This window comes from Temnothorax nylanderi, unplaced genomic scaffold (assembly GCF_030848795.1).
Source record: "Temnothorax nylanderi isolate EJ_2023f unplaced genomic scaffold, tnyl_v1.0 TNYL_tig0120_pilon, whole genome shotgun sequence".
NCBI lineage: Eukaryota > Metazoa > Arthropoda > Insecta > Hymenoptera > Formicidae > Temnothorax > Temnothorax nylanderi.
This window is the reverse complement of record NW_027249182.1, coordinates 477,639-503,256: the sequence shown is the minus strand read 5'-3', so window position 1 is coordinate 503,256 and position 25,618 is coordinate 477,639. Positions and strand designations below refer to the sequence as shown.

General features: G+C 32.7%; 2 protein-coding genes and 3 long non-coding RNA genes across 6 annotated transcripts; 3 read left to right on the top strand and 2 right to left on the bottom strand.

Annotated features, from left to right (window-relative positions):
- Positions 1-4,219: 4,219 nt before the first annotated feature.
- Positions 4,220-6,938, top strand: LOC139776442 (uncharacterized). Its single transcript, XR_011719079.1, has 3 exons — positions 4,220-4,865; positions 5,273-5,683; positions 5,947-6,938. It is a non-coding gene; the product is annotated as an uncharacterized lncRNA (long non-coding RNA).
- A 229-nt stretch (positions 6,939-7,167) lies between these two features.
- LOC139776440 (uncharacterized) lies at positions 7,168-7,771 on the top strand. Its single transcript, XR_011719077.1, has 2 exons — positions 7,168-7,406; positions 7,485-7,771. It is a non-coding gene; the product is annotated as an uncharacterized lncRNA (long non-coding RNA).
- A 5,817-nt stretch (positions 7,772-13,588) lies between these two features.
- LOC139776433 (uncharacterized) lies at positions 13,589-17,153 on the top strand. Of its 2 annotated transcripts, none has more exons than XM_071713067.1 (7): positions 13,589-13,987; positions 14,209-14,598; positions 14,827-15,037; positions 15,137-15,245; positions 15,342-15,463; positions 15,760-15,927; positions 16,079-17,153. In XM_071713067.1, the coding sequence occupies exons 1-7, from the start codon at positions 13,784-13,786 to the stop codon at positions 16,483-16,485; spliced, it is 1,611 nt and encodes a 536-aa protein (XP_071569168.1). In that variant the 5' UTR covers positions 13,589-13,783; the 3' UTR covers positions 16,486-17,153. The 2 variants fall into 2 exon arrangements, with proteins under 2 accessions (XP_071569168.1, XP_071569167.1); XM_071713066.1 differs by having other exon boundaries at positions 13,590-13,987; positions 15,760-16,008.
- A 3,746-nt stretch (positions 17,154-20,899) lies between these two features.
- LOC139776441 (uncharacterized) lies at positions 20,900-22,883 on the bottom strand. The gene is made up of 3 exons (XR_011719078.1): positions 22,424-22,883; positions 22,025-22,346; positions 20,900-21,876 (listed from the first exon to the last, which is right to left on the bottom strand). It is a non-coding gene; the product is annotated as an uncharacterized lncRNA (long non-coding RNA).
- A 61-nt stretch (positions 22,884-22,944) lies between these two features.
- Positions 22,945-24,658, bottom strand: LOC139776476 (uncharacterized). Its single transcript, XM_071713122.1, has 5 exons — positions 24,070-24,658; positions 23,855-23,963; positions 23,294-23,750; positions 23,013-23,211; positions 22,945-22,956 (listed from the first exon to the last, which is right to left on the bottom strand). The coding sequence occupies exons 1-5, from the start codon at positions 24,310-24,312 to the stop codon at positions 22,945-22,947; spliced, it is 1,020 nt and encodes a 339-aa protein (XP_071569223.1). The 5' UTR covers positions 24,313-24,658.
- Positions 24,659-25,618: the final 960 nt, after the last annotated feature.

Genomic DNA, 25,618 nt, shown 5'->3' with positions numbered 1-25,618 from the left:
GCGGAATCGCAACTTCACTCCGTTGCGCGCGAAAGAATAAAATGACTGCATGTACATACATAGTGTAAAAAATTCGTGTATTGAGAACGAATTTTAAAACACAGACACACAATCAATGTTAACAGTAAATTCGAGATTACTCTGACATTTTTTCGATATCTCTTTCCTCTCTCCGTTCGCGCACACAGACACATCTATGATGGTTTTGATTCTCTGTCGTCTGTTATGTTTGACTAACTGAGTGGAAAACATATCTTATTTAACATTTAATAACAAAAACTACATAGAGACATTATCAAAATAAAAAATATACTTGATCCATTTTTTACATTTTAATGTCCTTCTCTAGGCTTAAGGAGGTTCGCCTATTAGTCGAAAGTCAACTTAGAGTCTTAATTTTTTTATATGATTTACATAAATACTTTACACAAATAATCCCAAAAGTTGAGCAATATTGACCGTATAGTTTTTTTGTAATATTATTTAGAAGTTGACCACTTTGAGCCTATCGTCTTATGAGAAACGGTCGCTCTGAGGTAAATGATCACTGATTTAGTACACACTTAACCAACTTAGAACTTTGAAAAACTAGCATTTGACAGATGAAACATCAAGGATTGCATAAAAACTTAAAAAATAGGGTTTTATCGTTTGGATTTAAAGCTTTATTGTCACAAAGTTTACTTTTACCTCGTGGATCGAATTAGTAATGACAGACGTTGCCATTGGCAACGCAACAGCTGATGCGAACCCAACCTCACAAACAGTGCTTAACCACTAATCATGAGTTCACGACACGCAATCATCAATGTATTAATCATTTTAAGTCTTTAGTATTCTCTGACAATTGTTCATATAGGTTTTTATAAATTATTTGTGATTTTTCTTTTACTTTATAGTGTTGGATAATAAGTATTTGACAACGATTCCTGAGTTGTTGACGCTCTCATACTTCGGCTTTCATTATATTTGTTAATATTCTGTACACTAATAATTTACGAAGAATACAGCACGTACGTAACTAGCATCCACAATTCATCGATCATTATACTAAAATATTGCATATAATTCGAGATCGCTGTAATGACATTATTATTCAATCGCATTTTTTACTTCAGAATAGTAGGCAAACCTCCTTAAATTATTACAATTTTTACTATTATTTTTTTTTCTTACAATATATTATATGCATTTTTACTATTATTTTTTTTTCTTACAATATATTATATGCATTAAAAATGAAAAGTATAACATAGCACACAAAATACAAGAAAATCATAAAATGAATTACAAATTACAATTGCTTTTACATTTTAGACATTTATATAATTTATATCGACGAAAAAAGTGCATTTCTTGATAAAAAGCGAAATAATTTTTGAGATATATTTGTTCGACACGAATGTTTCAGATATTATTAGTACTGTGTCAAGTCGCTCTGAACAGAGAGAATCCTGAAAAAGGACATTCCGGTCTTTTTCGTGGGACCATCGAAAGCGATCGAAAACCCCTGTACACTACCGCCAGTATACATCCATTTTCGAAATTGGTATTAAGGGGACCCTGCAGCCGTATGATTTACCGACATTATCGTTTTTAGATGGATCTTTTAATTGGCTTTATAGAATTGCAAAAATCTTTTACAGAATTAAAGTCCGCACAAAAATCTAGGGTGCCAAACGCAATTTTATATCAAAAACATCAAAAAATTAAAAATGTTACTTATTTGGGCACATACACAGCTGTCACCTGACGACAATATTTGCTTAAAACAAAAATTCTGCAGTTTATACATACATAATGTTTATCATCCTCCCTTGGGAAAACATGTAGGAATAATATCGTGTAAGTAGAAGTAAGATTCAATGCGTACAAAAAAAGATCCATCTAAAAATTATTTTGGTAATGCCAATACGGATGCAGGATGACAAGAAGAGCAGCAACAGTAGTTGCCGGATCTTGCGAGAGATGGCGAGCAATCGAACAAAGACAGATGTCATTTCGTTAGACAAAGACAGATATAGGGAAAACAAAATTAGAAAGGTTGACATTATCGACATCGAGGAAGTTCGCCTGTCACTGCAGGATCCCCTGTAGCCACGTTCATTTTCCGACACTGCTGATAAAACATCATTTTTTTGGTGCACGTCCGCGCTACATCTGTAAATGTATTGATGTTATACATACACTGAGAAAAAAATACTGTTGCTTCAATTAAATGTGGAATCCCGGGGTGCCAGAAACATAAATAGTTGATTCAATTGTATAAATAGTTGATTCAACTATTTAAATAGTTGATTCAATATTTGAATTATTTAAACAACTATTCTAAATAGTTGAATCAACTATTTATACAATTGAATCAACTATTTATGTTTCTGGCACCCCGGGATTCCACATTTATTGAAGCAACAGTATTTTTTTCTCAGTGTATAATACTACATTTGCAAATGTAGCACGGACGCGCACCAAAATAATGTTTTATAAGCAGTGTCGGAAAATAAACGTGACTACGTAGCACCAATTTCGAAAATGGATCAATGGATGTACTGGCGGTAGCGTAAAGAGGCTTTCGACGGTCCCACGAAAAAGGCCGGAATGCCGGGACGCCGCGCCGGGATGGGCCTCTCTCAGGCTTCTTTCTGATGCAGGCTAAAGACGATGCACGCACAGAGAAGCGTAATCAACCAAAATCACCATCGAGAGTTTTACAATGGCGGTCTACTCGTTCTCGAGGATTCTCGATTATAATTGGTTGAGAATCAGTTTAATATTTATATCTTACATGTATCGATAAATATTAACTTATTTTATATATTTATATTATATGTTAAATATCTAATAGCCCTCTCTTCCTCTCTCTCTTTTTCTCTTCTTTCACTTTCACACTTCCCAGACAGCACAATGTCCAAAATCGGGACATAAGACGTCTTTTAGCCATTTTTTCTAGATAAAACATCTAAAAAAATGTCTAAAAAATGTCTTTTAGACGTCTTATGTCCCGCTTTTGTACGTGCTGTCTGGGTTATTTCAAATAAAAAATATGTATCTCCTATCAATTTAAAAATCTGAATACGAGACAGTAGGCCTTTATAAAACATTTTGTAAGCAAAACGAATAATATTTGGGAAACAAGCAACAGAGAATGTTTTATAATTTTTAAGTATCTTGACGACGACGGTTTATCGTCTTTTATGGTATGCGCGATCACCGCGCTGCAAGAACGATCGCGACGAAATTTTTACAAACGATACAATTTAATGTTAATTTTCTACAAAGTTAGATTAGGTGCACATACAAATAAATTTGAAACATTTGTAAACGTAACGAATTACGTGAACGAGCAAATTACGTGTCTGTTTTTGAACGAAAAACGGAATTGTACACACGTTTGAGCTTGTTAATTTGCACTATCGACGTTCATACGCATTTTGGGGCAAGCTCGCTCCCTCGTTCGCGATCGTTCGCGATCACGACAAGTGAGAACGCCAAACGCGCAATCATTCTCTTTAATTACTCAATAGATTATTAATTCCCGTGCTTAATGAGAGGTTCGAGCTATTCACCGAAACGTCTTTCCACGCGATTCACTCATTCGAAGTAGAAATCAAAACGGAGGCAAGAGACACGAATCCCGAGGTTATTGCCTACTCACTGCGCAGGACAAGGATTCTATTAAAGATTTGAATGTATCGCGCTTCGAATCATTTGTCTCTCATGCACAATTCACTTACCAATCACGGCACATTGCAGGAGACCCGTCAAATCACAGCCGGGAGGAGCGGGAAGGTGATACGACGTACGGGCGTCCTTTCGGCCATCCCACTCGTAGCAGACGTTGCAGTCGACACGAGAAGAAACAGAATACAGAATATTCGGCGTACATTCAGCTTGCGACACACACACACACACACACACACACACACACACACTCTCTCTGTAACCGGAGGATTTCTTTTCGTTCACGAGAAAGAAATTACACGAGCGACAACGTCTCGCCGCGACCCGCGACTCGTACCGACGTTCAACGAATGACGTAGTACTTGCGCGCGCGCCGCGCATCGAGTCGAGCCGCCGAATCCGGCCGAATCACGTTCGGCCGCTCTCGCCGCCCGTCGCCGCGCGCCAGGCCAGCGCCGCGGCGGCAACACTCGGCAGTCGCGATGTCGCGACCGCGGCGTTGAATGAATCCACCGATTTCGGAGCAGCGTATGTTCAAAGTCGGCGCGCGGACGATTGTTTCCATCGGCGAGACGGCCTTGTTACTTGTTTTCGTCGATGCTCGGAATACCGTTACCCGCGGATGTTACTCAATTATTCTCCCGATGAATTTCGGACAGGTGTGAAGTGTTTGTGCTCCGCGCGCCGCGCGCGTCGCCGTGCTCTGCCGTGCTCTGCCGTGCTCCGTGCCGTGGGTGCTGTTATTCAGAATGCGCGCTCGTTCGTGCGATTGGCATTCCTGCTCCTCGCGGGATTTCGCGGGAATAATCGACGACGCGCTCAATAATTTGCATCAAGTTGTGTATCAAGTGTCGTGAATGAATTAATATGTATCGCGCGAATCGCTCGCTCGAGGCGGAGATGTCGAGGCGAAGGTACTTGGTACGGCAATTGTGAGTTGTGAGTGATTTGCAGTTTCGTCGTGACATTCGCGGGCGATAATCGCTCGTCCCGCCCCGGGCCGCCATATGTCTGGACTATCAAATGTGTGCATTGCATGGCATTCATTAACGCGGCAGCGGCATATCTCGAATCGTGTCGTGTTTTGAACGTGCTGTGCCGGAATTGTCGTGCGATTATCCCCGATTCTTTTCGAAGAGCGGAAGGAGGGCCGAATGACAACGTGAAATCGTATCGTGATTCAAGTAAGTGATTCAAGTAATAGCACGCTGTGATACAACATACAATGCTCGTTCATGAATATTTCTTATTTTCGTGACTCGTGTTTTTCGTGCCGCGTAATCGCGACTCGCCTCGTTGTGCAAAGCATGCATTAATAGTACTTACACTACTTACATTCGCGAGATTTACGTTCTCGATACCGTAATGTGCGTACGATATTTAATTTTAATTGTGGTTTTGTTTAATCAACTGCGTGTCTTTACTAACCGTCCACTTGATTCGCGTAGTATCTCGCGTCAAGATCTTCCAACATTTCATCGCCATTAACGCGACTGCAACGCAGTGAAACGCGGAACGAATCGCGGCAATCGGCGTCGCGACTCCTTCAAATTAGCGCGAAAAATTTATGTTATCTGCTTTTACATTACAGAGTAAAGTACTTCCTTCTCATGGGTACGACCTTGGCGAAGTGGGAAGGCCCAGTACCCAGTACGAGGATTTTACCCAAGCAAAACTCTTATTCTGCTTGGATAAAAATCCAAAGACGGGGAAGCTAACGTACCCTCGTCCGCCGATTTTATTGAATGAACGAACCGCAGCTGGTTCGTCGCGTTTGCTTCGGGAGTGCCGTTCAAGTAATCGGACTAAAGGACTTTTTTAAACGGGAGTGCCGTAAAGTATCGCGCGAGAAAGACTTTTACTGAAATTAGTCCGCGCGCGATTGTAGTTTGTTATCCGCGAGTGTTTCTCGCGAGTGTCCTGTGCGGTGAGAGGAGGGAGGAGGCCTGAGAGGAGCAGGAGGTCTGGGAGAGACATCGGGCCCCGGCGGAGCAACCTTGGGGTAAGTATCACATCATATCTCTTATAAAAATAATAATTTGTTTTTATTTATTCGAATTGTTTTATCTCGATAAATTAGAAGTAATTAGAGAAAGAGAAATTATTTAAAATTTTACTCTACTAAAGATCTTTTTCGGTAAATAAATAATTGCATTGCTAAATATTTCATTGAAAGACGAATTAGAGGCGCGTAAGAATTAACTTTTGAAATGTTGATAATTTTGAGCGTTTCTTTAACTTAAATCTTATGTTTGTATGTTACAGTACCACCGTAGCTACGTGGCTGCATAACTCCGCCCGTTGCGCATCGGATCGGTGAGTCAATGAGAAATTTTTTTATTGAGGTATTGAGCGAATCTACGAATAATCAAATATATAGAGAAAAAATATATCTTGGTCATGTCAAATTACAATAATTTATAGTATAAAAATATTACGTATGTCTCGTAGATCCGTTACCTTAAAATGGATGGATTAAAACTGATTATGGCATATATTTAATCTTGGTATCACTTATTTATCAATATATTGTGCGATTGTACTTGAGCAAATACTCGCACACTTCGCAAGCACGGAGCTCGCAAAGAGCTCATAATCGTTTATCGAGTTATGTTGGCGAACTGCCGCGTTCTATTATAAATAACTTTTGAATACAATTTTTAAGTACATAAGAAAATAAATTTTTAAAATTTTGTTACGTAGATCAATTGTATTTACAGTTAGAGTAATATTTTAGAAACGCAAGAAAGAGAAACAAGAAATAAAATAATAATCTAATAATTAAAGTCATGATTTTTTGAATATATTGTAGTTAATTTGTATTTCTATTTTTTTAAAGAATTATTTTTGCGACATTATTTTCTTAAACAAAAGAGATATCGTGTTAGGTGTAAAAAAGAATCTGTAGATAGGGAAAAATTGTGAATTAGTTAGGATGTTTTATTTATACCCATTTATTCTTTTCCATATGTTTATCCAAGATTAAATATAATATAAATCGATGCAAGGAAGCAATATATAGATAATTAGTATTGCATAAAGAAAAGCGTGCAATATACATAAATTATACATAAATAAAAAGGGTAAAAAATATTTTGGTCTTATAATTTGTTTGATAGAAAACTTGATAATTGCTATTAATTGCTAAAATTTATTTTAACAAAGCATCGATTTTACCCTAATTTTTTGTAACCTATCCATCTATTTTTGATTGAGAAAATGGCTTTATGCCAGTCAAGTAATATATGACGTGAGGATTAACTGAGATTCTAAATATTCTATCGAGAAACACTGAAACTTTTAAATTTATTTTAGAATTGGTCGTATAGTTAAATAAAATTATATATTCAATTTTGTATTATATATACAGTAATATGCATGAATATATTATATAAAAAATAATTTTGGTAAAAAACAAAAAATATAACGAGATATATTTATATGTAAGTTTATAAAGATTTGCAATTATATAATATTATTCAAATATCCAATTATATCAATTGTGCGGGAATTTTCTTTTTTTTTTTGGATCTCACGTCATTTATTTTGTATATTTTACTTGATACATTTTCAAAATGCGTGCCGCATGACCAACATGCACAATCACGCATCTTCATATTTTCGCGGTCGGTTTTCACATCGAGGAATTTCCCGTTATTTTAATATTTTACAATGTGAGGCGTTTGTCGCTTTCGCGGTGCGATATTCTGGTCTGCAGTTGCTCCGTAAGTAAATTCATTAGTCATCTAATCAACATAGATAATTTACGCCCTTGCCACATCGTGACTTCGTTAATGGTACAGGCATGGTTCGAATCTTTCACCCACTTGGTCTTTCAACCTGGCGAGATTATTCGAGGATGAGATGGATGTGGAGCGATTGCACACCGGCATGTCGGGCTTTCGACTATGGTACATCCTGATTTAATTTTATTCTTAGACTGCGTCCTTTATACTTTATTTGTCGATGACTACGCCTTATACTCGACTTTCTGTAAATCTTCGTTTTTGACTATGTAACTTTTAACGCTGAAGAGGACACGAAAAATGTGTCGAAACGTTCGTTAATATATCTATTTATTACTTTGAAATTGTTTTGCGCTTTGACTACCGCGCTTGGCTCTAATTGCCTCACCTATTCACATTGTTTTAATATTTTAATTTCGCCCACATTATAAATTTCAATTTTTCGCGGGATATAATTGAGATATTCATATAGCGCGAAGTAAAAGTTTTTTCTGTACTTGATTACAATTCCAATAAATTAAAAGAACGGGTCACAAAGAAACGGTTATTCAACATTCTCAGGCAAATAACGGAATTAGTGATAGAGACATTTTTCAATGTTCAATGTTGTGCAGTTAGTTTTTATGAATTAATATATATATATATATATATATATATATATTCGGATTACTATTATCGCCGAAAGATAATATTATCTTTCGGCGATGATAATTAAAGCTTAATTATCTTAATTAAAGCTGTGTATATTAGATATTATAACATGGGTAAGTAGGGAAATGAATAGGTAGGACTATATAAATTGGAATACGGGTAGGTAGGTAGGTAGGTACGGGAGGTAGGTAGGAATACGGGTAGGTAGGTAGGGATACGAGTAGGTAGGTAGGGATTCGGCTAGGCAGGGACAAGGGGATATAACTCGATAGAAAAAATTGTAGACAAAATAAAAGTAATATTCTTAATATAATAATAATAAATATAATTATTTATTATTAATATATTTTTAATATCTAATAATAGGTAATTTAATGTATATTAAATAATACTAATTTTTGTATTAAAAATTATTTAATATTATAAAAATTAGTATTTTATATTAAATACCAATTTAAATTTTAAATGATATAAATTTTTACATTAACGAAAACCTTTGCTTCGACCGAGTAGTACCGTATTTGGTTAAATTTTTACAGATGATTGTATTCCATCGTATTTTATTGTAAATATATAATGTAATTATTATGTATATATTAAATATGTATTATTGTGTATTATGTAATTAAATTGTATATATTGTATATATCAATTTAAATCAATCGATAATTTTATGTATCAAAAATATGAAAATCATATAATATTAATTATAATCGGATGCGTATAATAAGACGGAAATTGACACGTGTTTAGTGAATTTTTTACAACTTTACTTTAAAACTTTAGAAGTTTCTATTTATTGAAAAATTGTTAATAAATTCGGAAAATCTTTTACTTAAAATTTTATATTAAAAATTATCAGTAATATAGCAAGTAATATAATTCATTAAATGAAAGAATAAATATAAGCAATCAATTTATTAACGATCTTTTCGGTTGTGGTTGTTCGCGTAAATTAAAAATGAAATAAAATAAACTTTAGACTAGTTATAATAAGAAATGTTACATAATAGCCTCACATGCTTTACATTGTGAGAATTTCGTTTTACTATATTGTACGCATACCGAATGTTGCATATATAATTTTATGTCAAAAAGAAATATTGTATATTGTATATTATATTTTTAATTATATTGTAATGTAACTCTTTTATGTTGTACATATTGTAAAATAAATTGTAAATAAAATAAAATAAATGATATAAAAATGTAAAAAACGGATTCTAAAGAAAAGAGGACCGCCGATCAAAATCGGCGGGGGTGGTGGAGGGCCTCTATAGGTTGACCTGTTTCTATCGGATAAAATTTTAATTAAAATTTTATCCGATAATTAATTTAAGCACGGACGCGCACCAAAATGATGTTTTATCGGCAGTGTCGGAAAATGAACGTGCATGGCTATGTAGTACCAATTTCGAAAATAGATGTATGTACTGGCGGTAGTGTACAGGGGCTTTCGACGGTCCCACGAAAAAGACCGGGATGGTCTCTCTCAGGCTTCTCTCTGCTCTGACAAGCCGAATTTCAAAAGAAACCTGCGTATCTTTGTTAGTTTAAATTTTGAAGCCTTGTAAATCACTGAAAGCTCTGAATCTACTTATAAGGAACCGCTTTGGAAGTCAATTTTAAAAGTATTACTTCTGTGTTAATTTTTATCGAAGGATAAAGTTTTATAAACAATAGTACTATGGGCTTAGCCCTTCATTATCTTTGAAAGGGCAAATTGCAAATTGTAAAGCTTACCTAAAAAGCTTTGACAATTCGAAAGAAAGCGCTCGATCTACAATCAAGATTGCGAAATTAAATATAAATCACGATTTTATTGAGTGACAAAGCTCGGACACGCCAAATGCATGATGCTATCAGGCCCCTCTTATTATAAAAACCCACAGAACTTGCGGCTATAGTTACCATTTGTCAGTTATCATTCAAGAGTGAATCATCGTCGATTCGGCAATGGTCACTTCGGAAGCGGGTAGTCAGACATGGCGAGCGCGCGAAAGAGTATATTTAAATAGCGATATTTAAAACGTCCGCGTTCCCGCAGTTTCGGTCAAAATTCAAATGTGTTGTAAATTATGTTGGAGGTCTCTCACCCACTTTCGCCTTCCTCACTCACACGCGCGAACATCATTCTTTTCTAGCATTGTGTTTTGTTCGCGCTCATTTGCTTGTTCTGACTTCACCTGTAGAATCTCTCGATATGACTGGTCATCGATATAGGATATTACCACCAGACTACTAGACAATCGTTTTGACTCTGAGACAAAAAAAGAAACAAATTAATGTGTATCAAAAGTGTTTTATTATAAAAATTGTCAAAAAAGTTGGAAAAAGTAAAAAATATTACAAGATAAAAAATGACAAAATAATTAAAAAATAAAATGAAATTCTTGTAATTAACAAATAAAAAATATATAAATTGTATAAATAAATAATAATTAAACAATAATTATGAAACGCTCTTGACTGATTATATTCTCCTGGATCAATATTAAGAATTTTTTAGTCATCACAGACAATAACCACTAAACACTTACTAAACTACTTTCTCTACTGAATGTAACTATTGTAAAGTATATAATATCGAGTTCTCGAGTACGTCGAGTATTTATTCCAATTTCATCCTTCTTAGTTTTTTCCAACGCCATTCGTTTTGAGAATTGTCCAAATTTTTTTTTATTTTTTTATTAAAAATTAAGTAAAACGTTTTACAATTTTATGCAATTAATGGAGAAATATTGACTAAATCATAACCCAAACATAAGCCTTCAAAATTCGGAGTCCTTTACGAAGAAAAACAGCACGTTAATTGGCTACCGCATCGCTCCTTGCCGAACGGCAAGCGATTCCGCATCCTGTGTGCACTGTGTCCAAAAGTGCTGAGGATCGAGTTGAGAGTGCAAGAGCTCAAGAGTCGAAAGAGTAGAGTCAGTAGTTGAACACGTGGTGCAATGTAGGTTATAGATGAGAGACGAATGAATGAAAAGCAAGTAATTCAATTGTGTAAGGTTTTCAAGTCTGGTATAGCCTGGTTATGTGTCAGAATAAAACGAGCGATCTTTAAAGTAACGAAGTCTTAGAATTTTATTAAACGATTTAGCGACATATCACACTCCGAGAAGAATACTGTCACAACTAAAAAAAATTCACAGTTTTCAGAAGAGAGGAAAAACAAATTTGATTCAATTTTTTTAAATTGTGAGATAAAAGTAACGCAATTACAATTTTTATATTTTGTTATAATAAAATTTATACTGTTTCTTGAAAAGATCTGTTGTGATCCACTTGTTAATTTATTTATAACATTATATTATACATCCAGGAAACCGCAAACATAATCGGTTTAAGGAGGTTTAGGTGCTACAAAAAAATGTAGCCAGTTTCATGAAATTTTAATATGTTGTTCTGGAATGCAAAATAGAATTATGTGAATTTTTTGGGAATTTTTCACGGCATGTTTTGAAAAAAATCTACTCCAAAAATTGTACTTTTTAGCATAGGTTCTTATGTGAAATGACATATTGCACACCTTCAGAATGAAATAATGCAAGAAAAAATGCAAATGAAGAAAAATATGCACATGTAACTTAATAATTTACAAATAAATGAGTGAAAGAAAGGGGAAGGTTACCGCACATTTCGTAGAAAAATTAATTATTAAAGCATAAATTGCTTGATTTTTCGTCTGCTTATAGAAATGAACGCAAGCAAATAATAGGTGCTTTCCATTTACATCAAAACTCAGATAATTCTCACTTGTGACGTCGTTCTATCCTTTTTGGCAATTAATGAATAATAAAGACAGAATGACATCACAAGTGAGAATTATCTGAGTTTTGATGTAAATGGAAAGCAACTAATAATGGCAACAGCGCAAATGAGTATAGTAAAGGTTATACGGCGGGCATTTGAATAGAAGTTGCGATATCCCAGGTAGAACACGAAAGTCACAATAAGGTCAAAAGACGTCAAAAAAATAATAATGATGGTATTTTTTTCCACTCACGAACTTTCCTTTCCATTTGTATTGTTTATCAGTCATTTTTAATTAAGGTTAATTAACGCTTGACAGAAGCAGCAGCACGCACTATACACGCGGCGAGCAATCGGGGCAATGTCAATTCATTCCCACTACTTCAACTTCAAACGCTAGTGTGCTGTTGCCAAATTGTCCTTAGGACCCCCGCGTCCCACTACTCCCCCCCGATGAAGCACCCGAACCTCCTTAAAAGAATAACGACACTCCGATCCGCCCCGTGCAGTAGATTTTGTATATAGACTTGTGACAATATTATAGGATGTAGGTAAAGGTAACATCTTAGGCATAGCTCTTTATGGGTTTAACACAAAAATAAAATTTTTTTAAATTTTTTGCAGTGACAGTATTCTTCTCGGGATGCAACATATTCCTGGACAGGCCCTCGTCCTTATAAAACTATAAGGCCTTAACTGTTTTTCCGATAATTATTGAATCCATCCGATCCTTCTCTTTACACGTTACGTTCTTACATTATTTCCTCCGTCTCAAATTCTCTTATGGCTGGTATTCATAGTCGGATCTCATCTTTAAGACCGTCTTAAGTACAATCTTAAGATGTCATAAACCAATCCCAGAGCCGTATTAGCATCTTAAAGACATCACTTAAGTATAGGGATCCTCTAGTGAGGGATGGGACACCGAGGCTGCAGGATGCGGATTGGTCGTCCGCCATTAATGGGATATTTCCGCTTTAAGTATATTTTAGTAAAGATAATGTATAGTATATGGTACTTATATGTCAATTTATGACATATTACCACAAGTAATAACTATACATACTGTGTTATAACTGATAAAGTGAGCAAGAGAAAAAATAAAAGTGTAAGTATTGTACTTAATAAATCCAATTTTATTAAAATTGAATGTGATTTTATATTATCATTTAATAGAGGAAAGTCCCCTATTATGAGATAGGTTTCTAATATGAGATAACAGGGTTTCTTTTAAACTATTAGGTCCTATCTGGGCCTATTAGGGGACTTTTCTCTACTGAAATGAGAATATATATAGACAATACATAATCTCAACTATAAATCATCAAATTAACTAATATTGATAAATATAAATTATTTAGAAAATGCGATATTGTGAAGCTGTGAATTGTCGCAATTCAAGTCAGAAAGGCTTCAAAATGTGCCATTAATTTATATAAAAACCCTTAAATTTATAAAAAAAATTACTTATTGTATTATTTACTGGATTTATTAACTTTTTGTGATAAATTATATTTATCAGTATTTATTGTTTGTTACTATATTTACTCAATTTCTTAATTTACGGAACTTATTTCATTTAATAAAGTTTTATTTATTTACTTCAATTTAATTGAAATAATTCCTCAATTAGAATTGAATTTATGTAGACATATTTTCGATACAGTTATTTTGTTTTATTAAAAAATGGCGCGTAATGCCTGCCGTCACTTCCGCTATCCCATTAATGGCGGCTTTGTCCCATTCCTCACTAGAGGATCCCTACCACATCCCCCTACCCAGTCTAATAATCCTCGCTTATTTATTTTTGTGTACGTCGACTCACTACATCGCAACTTAACCGACTTCTATTTAACGCTATTCTAAATCTTACAATTGTTTCTGCGTTTACATCAGCGAGCATATTTAAATGCATATTTATCTAATTGATAACACGTGAGGTTTTGACAATGGAAAGTAACAGCAAAGAGGGAAACAGCGGAAAACCACGCGAAACAGTGACGTTGGTTCTCAAAGAGGAGCGATTCGAAGTTGAGAAGCAAAAATTGATCGACAAGAGTCAGTACTTTGCTGCGCTTTTGTCCGCGAACTTTCTAGAATATGGACAGACAGAACACATTGTCAACTATGATATTTCCTCGATTTTGCTGCAGGTTAGAACATTCTAATTCTTGGCTGTATTTACAGAAAAAAGTCGCTTTTAAGCGTACAAAACATTGGTTTTTTTTTGTGTGTAACTGATTTGTTATATCAAAATACTTAATATAAAACGCAAGTTTTTAATAAACAAATGTATATATTAAAATTGTATCGGATCTTATCGGCACGAATAATCTCATTGTGCAACCAAAATAGATACATAATAATTTTATAGGATTTTATTGGTTGGACTCATGACAAAATTGCATTTACATCTGCAACAAGTTATGATTCTGAAGAGCTTGATCGTCTCTTGAGTCTATTGGAATTAGGCATTCTATTTGCAGCAGATAAATTAATAGAAGATATAACTGACAGGCTTGAGAGACACTTTATGTTACCAATATATACGATTAAAATTTGGTTACTGGCACAAAAATTAAATATTAATGTGCTACGAGATCTTTCTTTGGCTGTTTGCTTAGATCGTTTCGACGAACTGCCACTCGATTCAATTTATGAGTTGTCGAAAGAGCATTTTATGAAGTTAATTGGAAACATCAATTTAAGAGCTACAGAATCTCATTTGCTTGATGTTACACGCGAGTGGATGAACCATCGTCATGTGAGTGTATTATGTTCAAAAATAACATTTAGAATAATTTAATTTTAGAAAAAATACAGCAATTATAGATCTTTATTTCTAATATATTTTGAATAAAATGGAGATTTTTAATTCCAATACATATATTCCCCATATTTATTTTGTTTTTATTCCTATTTATATATTCTACTATACATTAATGATTAATACATTACAATTCTATGAATATAAAATCTTTTTTTTTTGCAGGATTTTACAATTCCTTTATATATCTTGGAGAAGAAGAAACAAAAAATTTTACAGGGTATTATATCTTGTGAAGATAATAATGGTGAACAATATATTCATTGCTGGGATGGTAATGATTTTTTTGAGTTAACTTCATTCGAATATCCTCCAGATATTGTCGAACATTCCAGCACTAGTAGTTCTCTTGAAGGAATGCAAATCACTGCGAGAAGTATGCAGACTGTCTTTTTTTTTATTACGTCTTATCTAAAACAGTATTGTATTATTTACTTATTAATATTAATTAGTATTTTATGCAATTTTTTTTTAGGATACCAATTATATCTTTGTGGTGGAGAATATGGTATTGGTTCAGGAATATTCAACAAAAATGTATGGCGTTATTCTTTGATATCTAAGAAATGGATTCTTGAGACAGTGTAAATATCCTAATTATTAGATAAATAAGAATAAATAGATAAGTAATAGAATAAACAGAATGTTATATCTGTTAAAATTGTTTACAAATATTTTAGTATGCCAGTTGAGAGAAGAAATATGATTACTGTGTTTTTGAAAGACAAATTGCATCTTGTCGGAGGTGTGGGACGGGATGAACATGAACTGGAGACTATTTATATCTATGATATTTATACAGGTGATTTTAATTATGCAGTTACCACACCACCACAAATGTGCACATTTCGTTAATATCATGCGCGAAGTATATGTGCAACAATTTACCTAAGTGTACATATATATTATACATATATAATTTTATCAAAGCATGCAATTAGTGTACATTTTTAATACAAATTATGTCATAGCTTTATATTATTATATCATTTTATTTATATAATGTTGATCCTTAAAATTATTATCTTTAAAATTATATTATTTTTATCGGTAAAAAAAATATGTTAATTTTTGCTTTTGCATTTGAACAATCCATAGGTATGTGGACATCATCAGATACGAAGATACTTTTGGAGTTTACCAGTGTTCCTGAACATTTCATTTTTAACGATAAATTAATTATATATGATATATATCGTGATAATAAGCCTATTCTCTATATTTATCTTCCTGATGAGGATGTATGGAAAACATCATTTTTGGGAGGTATAAATTCAGATTTACAATTAACTTTCATCCATGATACACCGCCAATACTGACGCTTAAAACTATGTCGTGCTACATTGGTAAATATTATAATTTATGCACTGGGTGGGTTTCAAAGAATCGTAAAGTTTATATTAATATGTATTGCAGATGTTGTTGATCGAGATAAAATGGTTTTAAAAACTATTGCACAGACATGCAACGTGGAAGGTTGTAATAACATAATAAAAACCTTTTCTCGCTCAACCCTTGAAACGGAAAAAAGGAGTGAGGATATGTACGAAGAAGATCATTTATATTGCTTATTGCCTGTAAAGTGCTATGAATATTCCTTCCTTCTAACTCCATTCTTTCACGAGTATTGCAAACCACCTGCTATACTATTATGTACGCGTACTGAGAGGCGTAACTTATGGAAGTTACACTTACACAGTATTCCTATTCGAGAGCCAAGAAAGTTCCGTTCCTTGTTCCTGACCAAGGAGAACTCATTTAGAAGGTTTTTTAATCTACTTCATCCAGCTCAATTGCACACAACAAACTTGGATCATATTTGACTTATGTAATTAGATTAAATATTTAATTATTCGATATTTCTGTGAAAGAGGAAAAGGGAGAGAGAGATAAATCCAAATAAAAATCCAGGAAATATAAACGTAACAGAAATTTGAAAGAACACTTTAAAGAGCGGATAGTACGTCTACATATTCCGATATATCATGTTGACTCTATTTTTATTAATCATGATATTTTAGTGATTAATCATATAATTAAAAAATCATGACAAATTCGTGACCTAGAAGATTTTTTAATATAATTTTTAATCTACTTCATTCAGCTCACTTGCAAACAACGATTTTGGATCGTATTTGACTTGTGTAACGTAATTCATTGATTAAATATTTATTGAGCCGGTATATTTATTGTAAGAGAGAAAGAGTAAAAGATAAATCTAAATAAAAATCGAGAAAATGCAGTATAATAAACGTTTGTAGAAACATTGCAGAAAACGGACAGTATTATGTCTACATATTTTGATAAATATCGCGTTGACTTGAGTTTTATAAATCGTGATGTTCTATTGCTTGTCATATTATTTGAAAATCGTTATAAATACTAAATAAAATACTTAACAATTGTAATAGCTTTACGCCATAATATGCAAATGCTTTCTGTATGTCTGTGTATGTAATTTGTATATAAAATAAATGTTCTATGGTCTACATTTTTTCTTCTTTTTCATTGGACCACAGAGCTTGAATCAAACCTTTTAGGAAAAGTATAGTGCTGTATGTATCGTGGCTTTCTCTTCGTTACAATTGCAATTTTTATGGGAAGAGAGTGTATGGCCCTTAATTCAATTTTCACTGTGCGAGACCAAGCTTTGTTTTGAAACTAATTTAGCATTACTGTTTGATAGTTTTCTTACTTTACCAAGAAATGATCAGTATTGTATTCCTCAGTTGGGAATCTTCGTCACCACTAGCAAAAGCTTCTAAAAGACATTTTAAAAACGTTTAAAAGACATCTTAAAGACTTCAGACGTCCTATTTCTTTTATGCGTCTTTTAAACGTTTTTAAGACGTCTTTTAAAAGTTTTTGCTAGCTGGGTTAGGATATACTTTACAAACACCCAACCATACTCTATACCAGCTGTATCAGAATCTTCTCGATATTATAGCCTACAGAGGAGAGTGACTCCGAAAAAAGGACAGTCTTTGAAATCGAACTCTAAAATTCGGCATCGATACATATGAGAATTTATAGATCATTATCCGCGCATTTCGTATTTCGTTAGTACTAAATTGCGGAAGCGTTTTCTATCGAATTGTGGCACATTTCTTAAGCCGGTTCTACAATACGTCGCAAACGATGGTAACTGCTATATAGTTGAAAAGTGTTATTTTTGATTGCTGATTGCCAGTTACAGTCGCCAAAAAAGTTAAAAGTTTGCCAACTTTTTTTTGACAACCGCAATTGACAAACGCAACGTGGAAATAACACTTTTCAACTAGCAGTTGCCATGGTTTGTGACGTATTGTAGAATCGGCTTTAGACTCGAAAAACTGAACTTTCGTAGAATTTTTTCTAACGTCACGCATCGGTTAACGCTCTCCTTTGTCTTGGGTGCCTCAATAAGAAAGCGCGTAAGAGCACCCGAGACAAAGCCAGGACCCAGACAGCACCAGCATGTCCAAAATCGGGACGTAAGATGTCTTTTAGCAATTATTTCGTAAAATGTCTTAAAGATGTCTTTAATGTCCCGATTCTGGACATGCGTGCTGTCTGGGGAACTTGTCACCGACAGCAGCTGATCGGCTATCTGAGCGACCTCGAAATCAGCTGAGTAGACTTAGATAAAAGGGCCAAAACAGTTGATCGCCCGGTCGATGGTCAGTTTGTCCTTTAATTTACTTATTATTACCGAGGCGCGAAGGTTCGGCAACATTCGGGAACTTTGCGAATGTAACCCCGGATCTTTTTGTGTTCACAGCGCACTCAATCTTACAAAAGGGGACAACCAATCCTTGACCATCCCTTGAATTTTGCTAAATATTTAACATGTTACAGTACACCCCATTCACTAATACAAGGCACAGTAAATCTGTTTAATGAGCAATAATTTATAAAATATTAATGTTTAAATTATTTTTTCATATCAATGATATATCAACCATGTTAATGCAAAGAAGTTGCATTCATAAAATGAGTTTAGTGCAAATTAAAAATGTGCTTTAAATGTTTTTATGATAGATACTATCCAAAAACGTGTACACATTGTAACTATAATATTGATAGTGCACAAATTGAAAGTTCCTAGACCAAAAATTAATTGTCATGTGATGTATTTTCATTAGTTATGATGTACCAAAGTACGTGTAATGTCATCATAATTCTATTTCTTTTATTTATAATACATATAATAATTATCGTAAATAAAAGAACTTTATTCTGTTGAGTTAAACAATTACACACACGAAAATTTTTAAACATTAATATTTCATAAATTATGGCGCATTGAACATATATAGATACTGTATCTTGTATTACTTTTTTTATTTTAATAAATTTTAAAATAATTTTAAAAATAAAGTCCTCTCGTACAAATATTTTTTTAATAATTATAGATAGAAACCGATCTGGCTTACGCCGATCTAAACTCAAATCATGTAAAATTTTACAAGTCACGACACGAATTTCCCAACTCTATTAGAACTACGTCTTCGTATATAAAGTCTATATTTAACTGACGCATCCTTTGAATTTTTACAGTATTTTGCAAAGACGTTCAGTTTTTATACGTATATCACAAAAATTTAAACGTCCCAAACCATTCAGCTTTTCTCGAGGTACGAAAATCCTTCGTCGTCTATATGAGATGACAATGACTTAGATCCAATTCTAAGAAAAATTTGTATTAGATATATGCACTTTACTTATAATCTTGATAATTATATACTATTATATGCATATATATACATACCTTTCAAATTTTTACATATCTCTGAAATTTTAAGTAGGACACGATTGTTAACATATGAGCAGTAACTTAATCTTAAGTGCGTTAAACGCCTGCCGCAATTATCAAAAAAGTTTGCGAAATTCTTAACATCAAAGTTGCTTGCTGTAAGATCTATCTGTTGCAAATATTTACATCTAGGTGTAAAATAACAAAATATGTCGTACATATATTTGTCAGATTCAATACATCGCATGTTCAAACGTGTATAAAGTAGAGGGTCCCGTGTTAAGTTATTGAAGCGCCTATTATTTACTTCATTTATGCGGCATAACGTTATCAAATCTAAATATTTAAATATTTTTAGCAGTATTTTTCATCCTGTAAAGATAAAATATAATAAATATATAATATAAAATAAATACTTTAATACTCGAAGTACGAAATGACATTGCAATAAATATTATGATGGAAAATAGACTTCTTGCTTAGGATACTTTGGAGGAAACTCAGACAAACTGCGTGGTAGGTCCTTGGATTCATCCGAAGAAAGTTTTATACTCGAATCTTTTACACAATTTGAATGACTTTTTAAGAAAATATGACGCGAGTTTTTCTCTCCGTTAGATTGCATATAACCAGAGATTACCTCCCGAGATACTTCTTTGTGCTTCAAATTACTCTTATAAGAAGTCTTCCTTCTTATATTGTTGCAAATAACATTGAAACAAATTAATTTTTATTATTAAAAAAATAAAAAAATCTTGTTTTACAGAGAATAATGTATAAGATATTTATTTTTAATAACATTAATTTTTACTAAAATTAACTTCTTAACTTTTTTATTAACAAATTGTACTTTTATAATGAAATGTTATGTACATGGGCAATTCCACGTCAAACCGGACGACAAATAATAATCTTGTATTTTAAATTAGTCGAAACTTTTTTTACACAAAATATACATAAAATAAGAAGATACATATTTTTTTTGTTTGTTCAAAATATTTTTTTTCCGGAAATTATAAGCAATACAATTTTCGAAAAATAAAGAACACGTTTAGTTTAAAATTTAATATCTTTGGTCGTACTTATCGAGGAAAAATCTCCGAAAAGACATTTTAAAGCTAAGGAGACAATCTTTTTATAAAAATATTTTAAATTACAAGAAGTTGCAAAATCCAATTGTTATAAGCAATTGAAATGTTTAATGATTTTTTTCACCAAAAAGTACATTTCTTTTAATTTTTAAAATAATGCTATTTTATTCTAAAAGTGTAAATTTTTTATTTTATAGAGAAACGGTAAATTCTATTTTTTATATATTTTTAATGACAGGCGTCGGCGCCGCGCCGTGGTCGTGTCTCTGGCCCGACCAAGTAGCACGGCACGTCGATTTCTTCGTAAATCTCTTATAGGAAAAATGTACAGTATGAATGACATATAATGTTGAATATAATCAATGTATAGGGTGTGCCACTTTAAATGTCCCAGACAAATATCTCGAAAAATATAAAACATACAGAAAAACATTTTAGACAAAAGTTGTAGGATATCAAGGGGGACAAATAATGGTAAAACCAATTTTCAAAAATACAGATGAATTATATAATCGCACTATATGCTCTGCGACGATCGCAAGAAGTATTTAAAAATTAAATGTACAAAAACTATAGTGTAATTTTTAAGAGGAAATGGCAGACAAATTCTGCCAATATTCATAGTAGCTTTCATGAGTTTAGTTTCAGAACAGTATAAAAATAAACTTCTACAACGAACTTCACAGAAAGCTGTTTTAGAAACTGTTATATTTTAGTAACTGTGGCTAGAAAAAGTATCACAGGAGATATATTTCTAAACAAAAGAGACATACGGTATTAATATAGCTTTTGTAGTATTTCGCTGAACAATTATTTCAAACAAAGAAATGACACTATCGCCTGGAGAAAGTCAAATATAAAAAAGAAAAGAAAAATAAAATAAAATTGTTTAAAAATAACAAAATTATAAATAAATATAAATATTTTGTTTTTATTAGATATTAACTTTTTTACAACCTAATTTACTAAATAATTTTTACAAAGAAAGTTTGTAAGTACAAAAATTTAAAAAGTAAACGTAACTAAAAACTAAATTGATATGTCCTAAACTAGTAAACAAAAACTATTCAAATTATCATTGTCTGTCGTATGTATAAACAGACACATGCGGATATCTCTCTTTCCATTGATTAACCAATTGATCGCTTATATCACAGTGTATGAAATAAAACTCTTGCAGGTTAGGACATTGTTCAAAAATAACGGAATATTTATCAGGTGTATGAAATTTCACAAGACGAAGAAATAACTTTTTTAAGTTTTTGCACTCTGCTAGTAATTCTAACTGGTGATCAGTGAGTACAGCATGGAACAAATAAACTTCTTGCAAGTTTTGATAAGTGGAAAGTAATTTAAATAAGCTATTATAAGTAACTGAATAATCTAATCTGTAACAAAAATTATATAATATTATTACACAGTAATTAATTGCAAAGAGAAAATTAATATAACTTTTTCAAGATGCACGCAAGCTCAGCAAACAAATTTTAATAAAGAATACAATAATATATTTTAAAATGTAGCACATATACTTACGGACAACCATCAAAGCGCACTTTTCGTAAATTCTTACAGTTAGCGAAAGCACTAATACTCTGAGGTGTAAGATGACGTGCAGAAAAATTTATTACTTCCAAGTCACGACACGAATTTCCCAACTCTATTGCAACTGCTTCTATTATAATATGCTTTGAGCCCCAATCTAACTCACGTATCCGTTGGTTTTTTTGCAGTATTTTGCAAAGACGTTCAGTTCTTACACGTGTTTGAATAAGGTTTAAACATTCTAAACCTTCCAGATTCTCGAGGTACAAAAATTCTTCGTCGTCTATGAGTCGACAATAACTTAGATCCAATTCTAAGAAAAATTTGTATTAGTTATATGCAATTTACCCTTAATCTTGATAATTATATACTATATGCATATATACATACCTTTCAAATTTTTGCATATCTCTGAAATTTTAAGTAAAACACGACTGTCAACAGATTTGCTGTCACTTAATCTTAAGTGCGTTAAACGCCTGCCACAATTATCAAGAAAGTTTAAGAAATTATTAACATCAAAGTTGCTTTCTGTAAGATCTAATTGTTGCAAATATTCACATCTAACTGTAAAGCAACGAAATACATTGCGCGTAATAAGTTTGTCAGTCACACGTCGCATGTTTAAACGTGTATAGAGTTTCGGGTCCCGTGTTAAATAATTGAAGCGCCTATTTACTTGATTCATGCGGCATAACGTTATCAAATCCAAGTATTTTAATATTATTAGTAGTATTTCATCCTGCAAAGATAAAATATAAAACTTTAATACTCGAAGTGACATTGCAATAAATATTAGAGGAAAGTCCCCTATTATGAGATAGGATTCTAATATGAGATGGAGGAGTTTTTTCATGGTGGGATTAACAGATGGGGCCTATATAAGGCCTTTTAGCTTAACATATCTCATATTAGGATCCTGTCTCATAATAGGGGACTTTCCTCTATTATAAAAAATAGACTTCTTAGGATACTTTACAGGAAGCGTAGATAAACGGCAACGTGATAGGTCCTTGGATTCATCCGAAGAGAGTTTCATACGCTTTGCATAATTTGAATGACTTTTTAATAAAACACGACGCGAATATCTCCGTCCAAGAGGTTGCTCATAACAAGGGATTACCTCCTGAGATACCTTTTGCTTCAAATTACTCTTATAAGAAACCCTTCTTATATCGCTGCAAATATTATCGGAACAAACTTATTTTTATTATTAACAGAAAAAAATTAAATATTATCTAACGTTGACGATAATAATACCTTTTACGAATAATACAATATTCGGGAAAATTCTGTTGCAGATGAACTATATCCAAGTGTGCACTTTTGAAATCTGCTGTTAAATTATGAACATCGTCATGGCATGAAGAGTATATGCAATTAATTCTTTTTAACAGATTAGGTAAGTTCTCGTTAGGATTTCTAGAAAGGATCAATTCTGATGTACCGATGAGCCTCACAGCATCTAGCTTTGTGTAAGAGACATGTGAACTGTTTTTAAATGTTAGTCTGAGCATTTTGGTTTTAAAGTTACACGGATGCGATAACGGTGGAGAAAATAATCTTGATGTCGGCGGTACAAAATGAGACGATTTATCCCACAACTGAATCCAGTGATTATTGGAATCTTGGGCCGAAATTTGAATTACGCTTCCAGGATGATGTATTTCGTAAATACAGACTCTGATTGGATATACAGCTTCATGAAACTCGATACCTTCAAAACAGAAAATATATAATTATACTCTCTTCTCAACAAAAGCATATCTTTTTAGCAACAATATCTTCTTAGCAATATCTCATAAATTAAATATTACATACAAATATAATTATTTTTGTTCGTCTTATTACATTGCCAAATAGAATTAGTCCCATCTCTAGGTTCGTTTTGCCATGGAGATATTGAAATATCGACATCTCCATTGTATCTCTGTATTAAAAAGTCAAAAAGTGTCAAATACCACAAACTCTTGTAAGTTTGAATTGCGATAACTTTTTACGGGACAATAATGTATAATACCAGGAAATATACATACCAACATTTTTTCAAAAAGAAATGGTAAATGAAATAGTTGTCCATAGTTTTGAAATTTGGGTGGTCCAATTATGTCAGGAGCAGTGTGATATATGCTAATATTCTGATGGTTCTTGGGAACAAATCTCTTCTTCGCAAATTGATAGATGAAGTCAACACTACTCTCCTCTCCTACGGATACTCTGCCGACATAGGGATATCGACTACAACTCTCGCAATATAAAGGTTGATAATGGGATGTCATATTTTTTCTCTGAAAAAAAAGACAAAATATATGGAGAATAATAATCCTTGCTTTTGTAGTATATGCTAAATATCATGTATTTATAATTATAGCGGTAAGATTATATAATTAGATTAGATTATATAATCTAAATTTATCCTGTTTCCATTCACATGGCTAGTACTGACATTATTATTACAATGTCTGCATGTACATTATTATTAAATATTAAATAATTAATTATTCTAAAGAAAATTACATTTTTTTAATATAAAAAAATGTTTTTTTATAAATCTGAGATATCGCGAGCTCTGTGTTCTTCTACCACCACGCGTGGTACACGTGTACGAGCACAAAGGAAAAAACAAAAAAATTACAAAATTTAAAATGCTCAAATTCGACACAATCAGGTACGCTTAATTTCTAAGTAAGGTCCATTTCACAATATATAAGAGTAAATGTAAAACGTAAGCACTGTAAGCAGTAAGCTATTGACTAATAAAATTTTTACAATTAAATAATAATCGACTGTAGCTGGTCAATTTTTACTGCTTACGTCTTATCGCATACTCTTACAGCTATTGTAGAACGCAAAATGTATTTTTTATCTTACTTCTATTTTATTTTCCGATACACTTTGTAGCGTGTTCCACCACGTGGTAGAGTGTTTCATCACGTGGGAGAAGAACATACGGCATACACGCATGCATGAGCACCAAAAAAAAGTTTCAAAATTTAAATTGCTTACGTTTGTTATACTTACGCTTACGCTTCTAAGTGACTATTTCTTAAAATGTATTTTTTAACTTATTTAATATATCTTTTATCTCATTGTTTGATACAGCGATCTAACAATAAGTCGAACATAGGATTTTACAGTAAATAAAGAGAATTAACGAAAATTGAACTTGGAACTAAATTAAAAAAATTAGTGGCACAAATGAAGTTTTACAATCGACACAATGTTAAATCAATGTTGACTTGAGTAGTTCAGGCTACATGGTCCATATATGGACTTGAGAATATAAGACTGAAGAATATAACAGATTTAGAATTGAATAAATTGTGACTGGTTTGGTCACAAATTTATTTTATTATATTTTTAAGTCTTTTCTATATATACCCGTATTTCATATATAATTCTTTGAAATTTGGTTGATTAGTTCTTGAGGCACCCTGTCTTTTTATTAAGAACGTTCAATGAATTTATTTGATCGCAATCTGTAAACAAAACACTGTTGCTACTAAGGTGACGACAAGCGTCTTGAACATTCAAAGGAGTATGAATGTGTTAAGAATTTATGAAACTTGACAAGTATTAGATGAA

Coding starts and splice junctions, on each gene's coding strand:
- LOC139776433 (XM_071713066.1), top strand. CDS start 13,784: ATGGAAAGTAACAGCAAAGAGGGAAACAGCGGAAAACCACGCGAAACA. Junction 14,599..14,826: donor AGTGGATGAACCATCGTCAT/GTGAGTGTATTA, acceptor TTTTTTTTGCAG/GATTTTACAATTCCTTTATA. Junction 16,009..16,078: donor AACTATGTCGTGCTACATTG/GTAAATATTATA, acceptor TATGTATTGCAG/ATGTTGTTGATCGAGATAAA.
- LOC139776476 (XM_071713122.1), bottom strand. CDS start 24,312: ATGACATCCCATTATCAACCTTTATATTGCGAGAGTTGTAGTCGATAT. Junction 23,751..23,854: donor GAACAAAAATAATTATATTT/GTATGTAATATT, acceptor TCTGTTTTGAAG/GTATCGAGTTTCATGAAGCT. Junction 23,212..23,293: donor TATTGTATTATTCGTAAAAG/GTATTATTATCG, acceptor TAATATTTGCAG/CGATATAAGAAGGGTTTCTT.